The sequence below is a fragment of the Amblyraja radiata genome, unplaced genomic scaffold, assembly GCF_010909765.2.
Source record: "Amblyraja radiata isolate CabotCenter1 unplaced genomic scaffold, sAmbRad1.1.pri S43, whole genome shotgun sequence".
In the NCBI taxonomy this organism is placed as follows: Eukaryota; Metazoa; Chordata; class Chondrichthyes; order Rajiformes; family Rajidae; genus Amblyraja; species Amblyraja radiata.
This window is the reverse complement of record NW_022630150.1, coordinates 4,568,365-4,581,008: the sequence shown is the minus strand read 5'-3', so window position 1 is coordinate 4,581,008 and position 12,644 is coordinate 4,568,365. Positions and strand designations below refer to the sequence as shown.

The following is a 12,644-nucleotide window of genomic DNA, read 5'->3' as shown; positions in this document are numbered from 1 at the left end:
TCTGTCCCCAAAACTGCGGAGGTTGGACTTGTGGATGGAGAGGAGACCGGCTGATGTGGATCTGAGGGACCGTGAGGGTTGGTAGGGGGAGAGGAGGTACTGACCCAGAGCCACAACCAAAGCAGAACATTTGGTCATTTTTGAAGAGACACAGCGCTGGAGTAACTCAGCGGGTCAGGCTGCATCTCTGGGGAAAAGAAATAGGTGACGTTTCAGCGTGGCAAACCTCGTGTACTGGCTAGGCAAGGTCTGCTACATGATTTCACTGTACCTAGGTACATGTGACAATAAAGTATCGTTGAATCATTCAACTACGAATAGATAGCATTTGTAGTCAGGATCAAAATGCTGGAGTAACTCAACGGGACAGGCAGCATCACTGGAGAGAAGGAATGGGTGATGCAGGGGTAAGGTGTGAAAACAACATATCAAAGCAGATAAGGAAATGTAGAATGTTTCATTTTTAGCCGAGGGAAAATGACAAGGGGGATAAAATAAAATTAATCAGAAGGATGGGGAAACTAGTTGGAGAACTAGAGTGGGGAGGGACAGAGAGAGAGAGAGGGCTACTTGAAGTTAGAGAAGTCAATAGACAATAGGTGCAGGAGTAGGCCATTTGGCCCTTCGAGCCAGCACCACCATTCAATGCGATCATGGCTGATCATCCCCAATCAGTACCCCGTTCCTGCCTTCTCCCCATATCCCCTGACTCCGCTATTTTTAAGAGCCCTATCTAGCTCTCTCTTGAAAGCATCCAGAGAACCTGCCTCCACTGCCCACTGAGGCAGAGAATTCCAGACTCACCACAACACAAAAGTCAATGTTCATACCGCTGGGGTGTAAGTTGTCCAATATGAGGTGCTGTTCCTCCAATTTGCCTGTGGCTTCACTCTGACAGTGGAGGGGGGGTCAGGACAGAAAGGTCAGTGTGGGAATGGGATGGGGAGTGTTTGGCAACCGGGAGATCAGGTACGTTTAGGCGGGCTGAGTGGAGGTGTTCAGCAAAACGATCGCCAAGCCTGCGCTCGGCCTGGCCGATGCATAGGAATCCACACCTGGAACAGCGGATACAGTAGATGAGGTTGCAGGAGGTGCCAGTGAACCTGTGCCTCACCCGGGCGCAGTAAGGCAGCAACTCTACCGCTGCGCCGCCTGTTAACTGGTGATGGTCATTTCCATTCTATCTCCAAACTAAGCTAGTGTAGAAAACTGAATCCCAAATTTAATCCGATGTTTAGATTTTTGTTTAACTTCCCAAGAATGTAGGGCAAAGACCAAGGTACTGGACACTCAGGCAACAGCTGGGTGCTGTAACATTTGTGAAGAATGGGGAGGGATCAAATGGACTTAACTACTTTTATTCATCCAAATCCATACTGTTATTCAATCCATTAGCGCACAGCGGAGATACAACATATTGATCTTGCGAGTATTCTGTCCGCCAGACTGTGAATAAATTATTCACTGCTCTTTAACATGTTAAAAGCTCTGCTGCAAATCCTTCAGCTGAGGCTGCACTATAGCACAGAGGAAACTTGGAGATTCTTTGCCAAATAGCATCGGTTTCTGTCTTTGGTGGAGAGGAAGTGGCCAGATGTATTAAACGCAGGCATGCTGGAACATGTACTTGATTAGGAGACCTTGCATTCACCTCTGGGACTGGACTCTCTCTCTCTCTCCCCGAACAACGGTGCACAACCCTCCCGTCTTTGAGCAGCGTGGGCCCCTTGCGAAGGGCTTTAGCCCAGTCCCACTCGCATTCTCGGAGAGCGTGTATGTAGGCCAACAGCACAGAGTTACTAATGGTTCGTTCCGGCTGCAGTAAAAACCAGCAGGAACTGGTGTGGAAATGTAAACACCAGCCTGGTACACTTGGAAATACTTCCTGTAGATCAGGACCAACAGCTTTCTGTCACATGGCACCCCCACCCCCCCCACCCCCCCCACCCGACTCATGTTTACTTCATGCCGCTTCAGTTCCTGAACGTTATTTTCCAATGCTTATGTATAGTTTAGAGATTTGGCGTGGAAACTGGCCATTCGGCCCACCGAGTCCCAGCCGACCAGCAATCCTCGCACAAAAGAACAGAGACGAGGAAACACTTTATAGAACGGAGACGAGGAAACACTTTTTAGAACGGAGACGAGCAAACTCTTTTTCCCCACAGAGAGTGGTGAGTCTGTGGAATTCTCTGCCTCAGAGGGCGGTGGAGGCAGGTTCTCTGGATGCTTTCAAGAGAGAGCTAGATAAGGCTCTTAAAAATAGCAGAGTCAGGGGATATGGGGAGAAGGCAGGAACGGGGTACTGATTGGGGATGATCAGCCATGATCACATTGAATGGTGGTGCTGGCTCGAAGGGCCAAATGGCCTACTGCTGCACCTATTGTCTAAAAGCACCACACTACATACTAGGGATTTACCTAAAGCCAATTAACCTACAAACCAGCACATCTTTGGAGTATCCGGAGAAAACCCATGCGGTCACAGGGAGAACGTACAAATTCTGTACAGACAGCAACCGTAGTCAGGATCGAGCCCGGGTCTCTGGTGCAGCGAGGCAGCAACTCTACCGCTACACCACCCTTTGATGTATGCAAGATTGTCATCAGATATCCTACATTAATTATAATAATGATGGTGCAAAAGTGCCTCATTGTTTATAAAGCAACATGGGGTGCCTTGTGGCTGTGAAAGATGCTAAAGAACAAAAGTTCTACACCCCCCCCCCCCCCTTCCCAGAGACACAAGTGTATAATTGTCATATGGTAGACAAAAATGCTGGAGAAACTCAGCGGATGAGGCAGCATCTATGGAGCGAAGGAATAGGTGACGTTTCGGGTCGAGACCCGAAACGTCACCTATTCCTTCTCTCCATAGATTCTGCCTCATCCACTGAATTTCTCCAGCATTTTTGTCTACCTTCGATTTCTCCAGCATCTGCAGTTCTTTCTTAAACTTATTGTCGTATGTATCGACAACGGAACGTTGACATTCTGTTAAAAAGGACACCAAGTGCTGGAGTAATTCGGCGGGTCAGGCAGCATCTCTGGAGGACATGAATTGGTGACCCTGTTGGTATTATCCTGTGGCATCTTATGCCGCTGGTCAGCAGCACAAGAGCCCACTTGGTGTCGAATGTCGGTGGGGTGTCGAATGGGATAGTGGAGGATGGAGTTAAAGGGAAAGGGTTTCTTAAATGTGTGAGCGTAGAGACAGAGGGGTGTAAAATGAGGGTAGAAGCAATAGGTAGCAAGGTGAAAAGTAAAAGTGGCAGGCAGACAAAACCAGGGCAAAAATCAAAAAGGGCCACTTTTCAACATAATTGTATAAGGGGTAAGAGTGTTGTAAAAACAAGCCTGAAGGCTTTGTGTCTCAATGCAAGGAGCATTCGTAATAAGGTGGATGAGTTGAATGTGCAGATAGCTATTAATGACTTGATATAGTTGGGATCACGGAGACATGGCTCCAGGGTGACCAAGGCTGGGAGCTGAACATCCAGGGATATTCAATATTCAGGAGGGATAGAGAGAAAGGAAAAGGAGGTGGGGTAGCGTTGCTGGTTAGAGAGGAGATTAACGCAATGGAAAGGAAGGACATTAGTTTGGAGGATGTGGAATCGGTATGGGTAGAGCTGCGAAACACTAAGGGGCAGAAAACGCTGGTGGGTGTTGTGTACAGGCCACCTAACAGTAGTAGTGAAGTTGGAGATGGTATCAAACAGAAAATTAGAAATGCGTGCGACAAAGGCAAAACCGTTATAATGGGTGACTTCAATCTACATATAGATTGGGTGAATCAAATTGGCAGGGGTGCTGAGGAAGAGGATTTCTTGGAATGTATGCGGGATAGTTATCTAAATCAACGTGTAGAGGAACCAACGAGAGAGCAGGCTATTTTAGACTGGGTATTGAGTAATGAGGAAGGTTAGTTAGCAGTCTTGTTGTACGTGCCCCCTTGGGCAAGAGTGACCATAATATGGTTGAGTTCTTCATTAGGATGGAGAGTGACATTGTTAATTCAGAAACAATGGTTCTGAACTTAAAGAAAGGTAACTTTGAGGGTATGAGACGTGAATTGGCCAAGATTGACTGGCAATTAATTCTAAAAGGGTTGACGGTGGATATGCAATGGAAGACATTTAAAGACTGCATGGATGAACTACAAAAATTGTTCATCCCAGTTTGGCAAAAGAATAAATCAGGGAAGGTAGTACATCCGTGGATAACAAGGGAAATCAGGGATAGTATCAAAGCGAAGGATGATGCGTACAAATTAGCCAGAAAAAGCAGCATACCGGAGGACTGGGAGAAATTCAGAGACCAGCAGAGGAGGATAAAGGGCTTAATTAGGTAAGGAAAAATAGATTATGAAAGAAAACTGGCAGGGAACATAAAAACTGACTGCAAAAGTTTTTATAGATATGTGAAAAGAAAGAGATTAGTTAAAACAAATGTAGGTCCCTTGCAGTCAGAAACAGGTGAGTTGATCATGGGGAACAAGGATATGGCGGACCAATTGAATAACTACTTTGGTTCCGTCTTCACTAAGGAAGACATAAATAATCTGCCGGAAATAGCAGGGGACCGCGGGTCAAAGGAGTTGGAGGAATTGAGTGAAATCCAGGTTAGCCGGGAAGTGGTGTTGGGTAAATTGAATGGATTAAAGGCCGATAAATCCCCAGGGCCAGATAGGCTGCATCCCAGAGTACTTAAGGAAGTAGCTACAGAAATAGTGGATGCATTAGTAATAATCTTTCAAAACTCTTTAGATTCTGGAGTAGTTCCTGAGGATTGGCGGGTAGCAAACGTAACCCCACTTTTTAAGAAGGGAGGGAGAGAGAAAACGGGGAATTACAGACCAGTTAGTCTAACATCGGTAGTGGGGAAACTACTAGAGTCAGTTATTAAAGATGGGATAGCAGCACATTTGGAAAGGGGTGAAATCATTGGACAAAGTCAGCATGGATTTACAAAAGATAAATCATGTCTGACAAATCTTATAGAATTTTTCGAGGATGTAACTAGTAGCGTGGATAGGGGAGAACCAGTGGATGTGGTGTATCTGGACTTCCAGAAGGCTTTCGACATGGTCCCACATAAGAGATTAGTATACAAACTTAAAGCACACGGCATTGGGGGTTCAGTATTGATGTGGATAGAGAACTGGGTGGCAAACAGGAAGCAAAGAGTAGGAGTAAACGGGTCCTTTTCACAATGGCAGGCAGTGACTAGTGGGGTACCGCAAGGCTCAGTGCTGGGACCCCAGCTATTTACAATATATATTAATGATCTGGATGAGGGAATTGAAGGCAATATCTCCAAGTTTGCGGATGACACTAAGCTGGGGGGCAGTGTTAGCTGTGAGGAGGATGCTAGGAGACTGCAAGGTGACTTGGATAGGCTGGGTGAGTGGGCAAATGTTTGGCAGATGCAGTATAATGTGGATAAATGTGAGGTTATCCATTTTGGTGGCAAAAACAGGAAAGCAGACTATTATCTAAATGGTGGCCGACTAGGAAAAGGGGAGATGCAGCGAGACCTGGGTGTCATGGTACACCAGTCATTGAAAATAGGCATGCAGATGCAGCAGGCAGTGAAGAAAGCGAATGGTATGTTAGCTTTCATAGCAAAAGGATTTGAGTATAGGAGCAGGGAGGTTCTACTGCAGTTGTACAGGGTCTTGGTGAGACCACACCTGGAGTATTGCGTACAGTTTTGGTCTCCAAATCTGAGGAAGGACATTATTGCCCTAGAGGGAGTGCAGAGAAGGTTCACCAGACTGATTCCTGGGATGTCAGGACTGTCTTATGAAGAAAGACTGGATAGACTTGGTTTATACTCTCTAGAATTTAGGAGATTGAGAGGGGATCTTATAGAAACTTATAAAATTCTTAAGTGGTTGGACAGGCTAGATGCAGGAAGATTGCTCCCAATGTTGGGGAAGTCCAGGACAAGGGGTCACAGCTTAAGGATAAGGGGGAAATCCTTTAAAACCGAGATGAGAACATTTTTCACACAGAGAGTGGTGAATCTCTGGAACTCTCTGCCACAGAGGGTAGTCGAGGCCTGTTCATTGGCTATATTTAAGAGGGAGTTAGATGTGGCCCTTGTGGCTAAGGGGATCAGAGGGTATGGAGAGAAGGCAGGGATGGGATACTGAGTTGGATGATCAGCCATGATCATATTGAATGGCGGTGCAGGCTCGAAGGGCCGAATGGCCTACTCCTGCACCTAATTTCTATGTTTCTATGTTTCTATCACAATGAGAAAGAGAGTCTGTGTTGGAAGGAGCTGCAGATGCTGGTCTACACCGAAGATAGACACAAACTGCTGGAGTAACTCAGCGGGACAGGCAGCATCTTTGGAGAGAAGGAATGGGTAACGTTTTTGGGTCGAGACCCTTCTTCAGTCTCCAATCAGCCTTGAAATTTGCGGGAGTCCAGAACCAGGGGCCACAGTTTAAGAATAAGGAGTAAGGAGACCGAATAAGGAGTAAAGCCATTTAGAACGGAGACGAGGAAACACTTTTTCAACATCACAGAGGACACTATCAAGGTGTCCCATTTTAGGCCAACATAAACATTACGGAGTGTGGAATTCTCTGCCTCAGAGGACGGTGGAGGCCGGTTCTCTGGGTGCTTTCAAGAGAGAGCTAGATAGGGCTCTTAAAGATAGCGGAGTCAGAGGATATGGGGAAAAGGCAGGAACGGGGTACAATACTGATTGGGGATGATCAGCCATGATCACATTAAATGGCGGTGCTGGCTCAAAGGGCCGATCGGCCTACTCCTGTATCTATTGTCTATTGTTGCTTAAACTCAATTGACATCCCACAAGATGCACACACGTGATGATCAGGAGAGTAAGATATGAACAGCAGTATGGCATTGGGCCAGTGTGAGCCAAACTAATTAAACTAATTAAACATCCTCGCGCCTGCCCCCCCCCCCCCCCCCCTCCCTCCCTCCCCCAACAATCTTCAACTCAGCGACCCAAGTGTGAATGCAGAGTGCCGGCCTGAACAAGGAGACGGGCCCCCAGGAAGCAGTGTCTGGCAGAGCACAGCTGAGGGACAATTATCAATGCAAGGATGGTCTCATCAGCGCTGGGGTGGGGGATGGGGGGGGGGGAAGACAGTCACGGCTGCATTCCCAGGTGTCCGCTCTGGTCCTGTGTGGCCTGCTGGCGGTCGTTCACAATAAAAACCCCACAGCATTCCTGCAGCCTGCCTTCAACGCGGTGACGCAGACCGTACATCCCATGGGCAGACCCGGCCAAAGCACCCTCTGGGGAGGAAGGGGCGAGGGAAGGGAGTACGGCAAGCTGAGGAATTCACCACTCGGAGTGGCGAGTGGAGGGGAAAGAGAGAGAGACACACAGAGATGGGGGGAGAGAGGGGGAGACGGAGACAGGCAGAGAGACAGGGAGAGACACACAGAGACAGAGACAGGGAGAGAGACAGGGACAGGGAGAGAGACACAGAGACAGAGCGAGACACACAGAGACAGAGAGAGACACAGAGAGAGAGAGAGACACACAGAGACAGACAGACACAGAGACACACAGAGACAGACAGACACACAGAGACAGAGAGAGACACACACAGACAGAGAGAGACACACAGAGACAGAGAGACACAGAGAGACACACACAGAGAGACACACACAGAGACAGAGAGAGACACACAGAGACAGAGAGAGACAGACACAGAGAGAGACAGACACAGAGACAGAGAGAGACAGACACACAGAGACAGAGAGAGACAGACACACAGAGACAGACACACAGACAGAGAGACACAGAGACAGAGAGAGACACACCGAGACACACACAGAGACAGAGAGAGACACAGAGACAGAGAGAGACACAGAGACAGAGAGAGACACAGAGACAGAGAGAGACACACAGAGACAGACACACAGAGACAGACACACAGAGACAGAGACAGACACACAGAGACAGAGAGAGACACACAGAGACAGAGAGAGACACACAGAGACAGAGAGAGACACACAGAGACAGAGAGACACACACAGAGACAGAGTGACAGAGAGTGAGAGAAACACACACAAGGCTTGGAGACCAAACAGAACCATGTCCCAGAATCCCAGACAGCGAGCTAGAATTCCAGACTCCAAGGAATAGTTACAAGAGAAACAGGAATGTTACTCGTCAGCAAGATGGAAAAACTACGGGTGGAAACTGGATCACACGTCCTCAACTCCTGAGCGAGGTGCATTGCCTTCAACTATAAACATCTGCCAAGCTGGACCAGGATAAGAGTGGGAACTTCACAACGATCCCGGGATTTTCTTTTTTTGCGGGAGGGGGGTGGGGAGGTTTCCGAGGGAGGAGGTCTAAGTGGATCCAGACTCGAACTCGCTGGGAGTTTATAAACACTTGCAGATTTCTGACAAATTACGAAACGGGACCACTACAGTGGGCTGGGAGCGGAGGAATTCTGTGTAGAGGGCAGGCAGGGAGGGGCAGAGCGGGGCCTCTGCACACCAGCCCGGACAACGGAGAAAGGAAAACTGGAAGCGTTCCTCAAATCCCCGTGGGGTCGGAGGGAGGAATTTCAAAATTGAGAAGTGGGGGATGGTGGGGAATGGAAATGGGAGCAGGGAGGATGCAGTGGGGCGAGGGTGGTGGAAGATCAAGAGAGGGGGAGCAGTGCAGTGGGGAGGAAGGTGGGGGAACAACACTGGGAGGGTGACATGACAACCCTCCTCAGGGTGCTGGGTTAGTACCGAAGAAGAGGGGGTTTCCAGGGGAGGGGGGTGAGGCAAGAGTCCGGGGGTGAGTAGAGTGCAATGTGGGGGGGAGGGGGGCTGAGAGGCAAGGTTGTGTGTGCCCTGGAGTGGGGGAAACAAGTTTGAGTGGGGAATGAGAGGACAGGTTTGCATGGGGGAGGGAATCCATAGGAGGGTGCCTATGCGAGGGGGAGGGGGAGGGGGGTCATTGCAGGAGGGTGGGGGGCTGGAAGCGGGGAAATTAGTTTGATACAGTGAAAAACATAGAAACTTCCAGCCAGCACCGCCATTCAATAATGGAACTATGTTCTGTTGTGCTGAAGCAAAGCAAGAATTTCACTGTCCTATCAGGGACACATGACAATAAACTCTCTTGAATCTTGAAAACCAGTGCCCTGTTCCTGCCTTCTCCCCCATACCCCTCGATTCCTCAAGCTAGATAGGGCTCTTAAAGATAGCGGTGCCAGGGGATATGGTGAGAAGGCAGGAACGGGGTACTGATTGTGGATGATCAGCCATGATCACAGTGAATGGCGGTGCTGGCTCGAAGGGCCGAATGGCCTACTCCTGCACCTATTGTCTATTCTGTTAGCCCTAATTATATCTCTTGAAGCAAGTTGGGGTGTGGAAAAGGGATTTTGGGAGTGGGCATAAGGGCCAGAGATGGTGTGTGTGTGTGGGGGGGGAGTGAGGGGAGATGGTTCGGTTTGGTCCTTTCAGATCAAGGGTTCCCAACCTGGGTCAAATTTCGCTTACTCAGGGGGTGAATTTGTTGATTCTGGATTTGTACATATTTTTTTCTCATTAACTGACTGTGTTTGGTTCTGGTACACCGGTATCTGTTCATCATTAGTTGTTCATAAATAAGTGAAACAACATTGCTATGCGTTATTAAAGTTGCCATGGGGTAAACGGGACGAAAAAGGTTGGGAACCCCAATTTTAGATTGTCATGTCTACAGTGAAAAGCTCAGGACGATGAGCGGAGGAAGCCCTGCGTATAAAGGGGTTGAGAGAAGATTGGGGCAGGGTATACAGGGCATTGGGGAAAGGGTGAAAGTGCGGATGGGCGAGGGGGGCAGGATGAATGGGTGGCAGAATGGATGGGGGGGTGGGGGGCAGGGTGGATGGGGGAGATACGGGCAGTCACGGTGGCACATCGTTAGAGTTGCTGCCTTACAGCAAAATGCAGCGCCAGAGATCTGGGTTCGACCCTGACTACGGGTGCTGTCTGTATGGAGTTTGTACGTTCTCTCCCCATGACCTGCGTGGATTTTCTCCGAGATCTTCGGTTTCCCCCCCACACTCCAAAGACGTGCGGGTTTGTAGGTTAATTGTATCTATTAATTGGCTTGATAAAATGTAAAAATTGTCCAAGTTGGCGATGTGCAGAGTACTGCCCTGCCGACTACAAAATTCAGAAGGTTCAGAGGGATAGAGGGCAGGAAGGATGGGGGGGGGGGGCAGAATGGATGGGGAGATAAGGGAGCAGGATGGATGGGGAGGTAAGGGGACAGGGTGGATTGGGGGGGGGGGGGCAGGATGTACGGGGGAGGGGGGCAGAATGGATGGGGGAGATAAGGGAGCAGGATGGATGGGGAGGTAAGGGGACAGGGTGGATTGGGGGGGGGGTAGGATGGATGGGGGGGCAGAATGGATGGGGGGGTGGGTGTGGGATTTGGGGGTGAAGACTGGATGGACAGGGGGGGGGGGGTGGGGGTGGGGGGGGCGGGGACTGGATGGATTGGGGGGTGACGGGGCAAGATTGACGAGGGGTGGGGGCTGGATGAACAGGAAGATGGGGGCAGAATAGATGGGGGGAGATGGTGGGGACGGGGGCAGGGTGGACAGGGGGGTGTGTGTGGGATTTGGGGGTGAAGACTAGATGGACAGGGGGGGGCGGGGGACTGGATGGATTGGGGGGTGGGGGGCAGAATGGATGGGGAGCCAGGGTGGGGAGATGATAGATTGGGGTGTGGGGGGCAGGATGGGTGTTGGATTTGGGGGTGACGGAGGACTGGGTGGGTTTGAGGGGATTTAGTGGTGGGGACGGGGTATTGGGGGCTGCTGGCCATGGGGAGGGGGGGGGATTACTGGGAGAATTATGGATGATAAGGGGCGTCCATCCTCCCTCCAGCCACGCCGTGGCCGAGCCCCCCCTCCCTCCTCCTCGGGCCTAGCCCCCTGCCCGTCGACGGGGGTCGAGGTTGGGTTTTGGGCCCGCTCTCCCCTCAGTCACGGACTCTCCCCCCCCCCCCCACACACACCCCGGGCCTCCTCCCTCGGGCCTCGCCGCCGCCGCCGCCGCCGCCGCCTACCCGAAGTCCTGGTCCATGGACTTGAAGAAGAATTTGTAGTTGGGCTTGTTGAGCACCAGCTTGAAGTCGGCGAGCGTCACCCTGTCGGCGGGCAGCTGCAGCTTGACCAGGTACGGCGTCTCCTCCTCGTCCATGTGGTAGATGATCTTGGTCTCGGCCATGGCGGCGGGCGGCGGTTGGCGATGGCGGGAGCGGGCGGACTAACGGACGGCCCCGGGCTCGAGCTCGAGCTCCAGCTGCTCCTGCGGCTCGAGCGCGCTCCCCCCCCCCCCCACTCACCCTCCTCAACTCCACCCGGCGTCTGACGCAACCGCGTCGAGCGGGGACCAGCGTCAACGTGATCTCTCTCACCCTCACCCCTCCTCCCCAACTCCACCCGGCGTCTGACGCAACCGCGCCGAGCGGGGACCAGCGTCAACGTGATCTCTCTCACCCTCACCCTCACCCTCCCCCCCTCAACTCCACCCGGCGTCTGACGCAACCGCGTCGAGCGGGGACCAGCGTCAACGTGATCTCTCTCACCCTCACCCTCCTCCCCAACTCCACCCGGCGTCTGACGCAACCGCGTCGGACGGGGACCAGCGTCAACGTGTGATCGCTCTACCCTCCCTCCTCCTCCTCCCCCACCCCAAGCAACGTGAGACGTCATCACGCCACCGCCCGTGCGGGGGGAGGGGGGGGGGGCTACCCTCACGTGACGTCACCACGCCTCCGCCCGTGGGGAGTCTACCCTCCCATGACGTCACCACGCCTCCGCCCGTGCGGGGGGAGGGGGTTACCCTCCCGTGACGTCACCGCGCTACTCCAATTACGTCACGGGGATACCCGACCCAACGATGGGACAGACACAAGGAACTGCAGATGCTGGAGCAAAAAACTAACAAAAAAACACACACACCAGAGTGCTGGAGGAACTGGGCGGGCCAGGCAGTATGTGTGGAGAAATCCCTTTTGTTTCCCCCTCCAGAGATGCTGCCTGGCCCGCTGAGAGTCACTCCGGCACTTTGTGTACATCTTTGGGATAAATCAGCATCTGCAGTTCTTTGATTTTGCTTTTGCTCACTCTTGAATGTGAGCTCGCTCACACACACACACACACACACACACACACACACACACACACACACACACACACACACACACACACACACACACACACACACACACACACACAACACACTCAGAACTAAAATGTAAATTGGGAGTGTTTTGAAAAGATGTACAGATGCGCAGTAACGTTTCAGTGAGCACAGCACAAAGTGCTGGAGGAACTCAGCGGGTCAGGCAGCATCTGTGGAGAGGAGTGGACAAACGATGCCTCGAGTCAATAGACAATAGGTGCAGGAGTAGAGGCCATTTGGCCCTTCGAGCCAGCACCGTCATTCACTGCGATCATGGCTGATCATCCACAATCAGTACCCCGTTCCTGCCTTCTCCCCATATCCCCTGACTCCGCTATCTTTAAGAGCCCTATCTAACTCTCTCTTGAAAGCATCCAGAGAATTGGCCTCCACTGCCCTCTGTGGCAGAGAATTCCACAGATTCACAAATCTCTGGGTGAAAAAGTTTTTCCT

The 12,644-nt window shown here is 51.2% G+C and overlaps 1 protein-coding gene across 2 annotated transcripts in view; it reads right to left on the bottom strand.

Moving 5' to 3' along the window:
- Positions 1-11,371, bottom strand: part of LOC116969446 (segment polarity protein dishevelled homolog DVL-3-like) — a 35,666-nt gene extending 24,295 nt beyond the window's left edge. Inside the window, exon 1 of one of the 2 annotated variants that reach the window (XM_033016346.1) lies at positions 11,071-11,371. In XM_033016346.1, the coding sequence (XP_032872237.1) occupies positions 11,071-11,231 (161 nt within the window). In that variant the 5' untranslated portion in view covers positions 11,232-11,371. The remainder of the gene's footprint in view (positions 1-11,070) is intronic. The other variant, XM_033016345.1, reaches the window with a different exon arrangement.
- Positions 11,372-12,644: the final 1,273 nt, after the last annotated feature.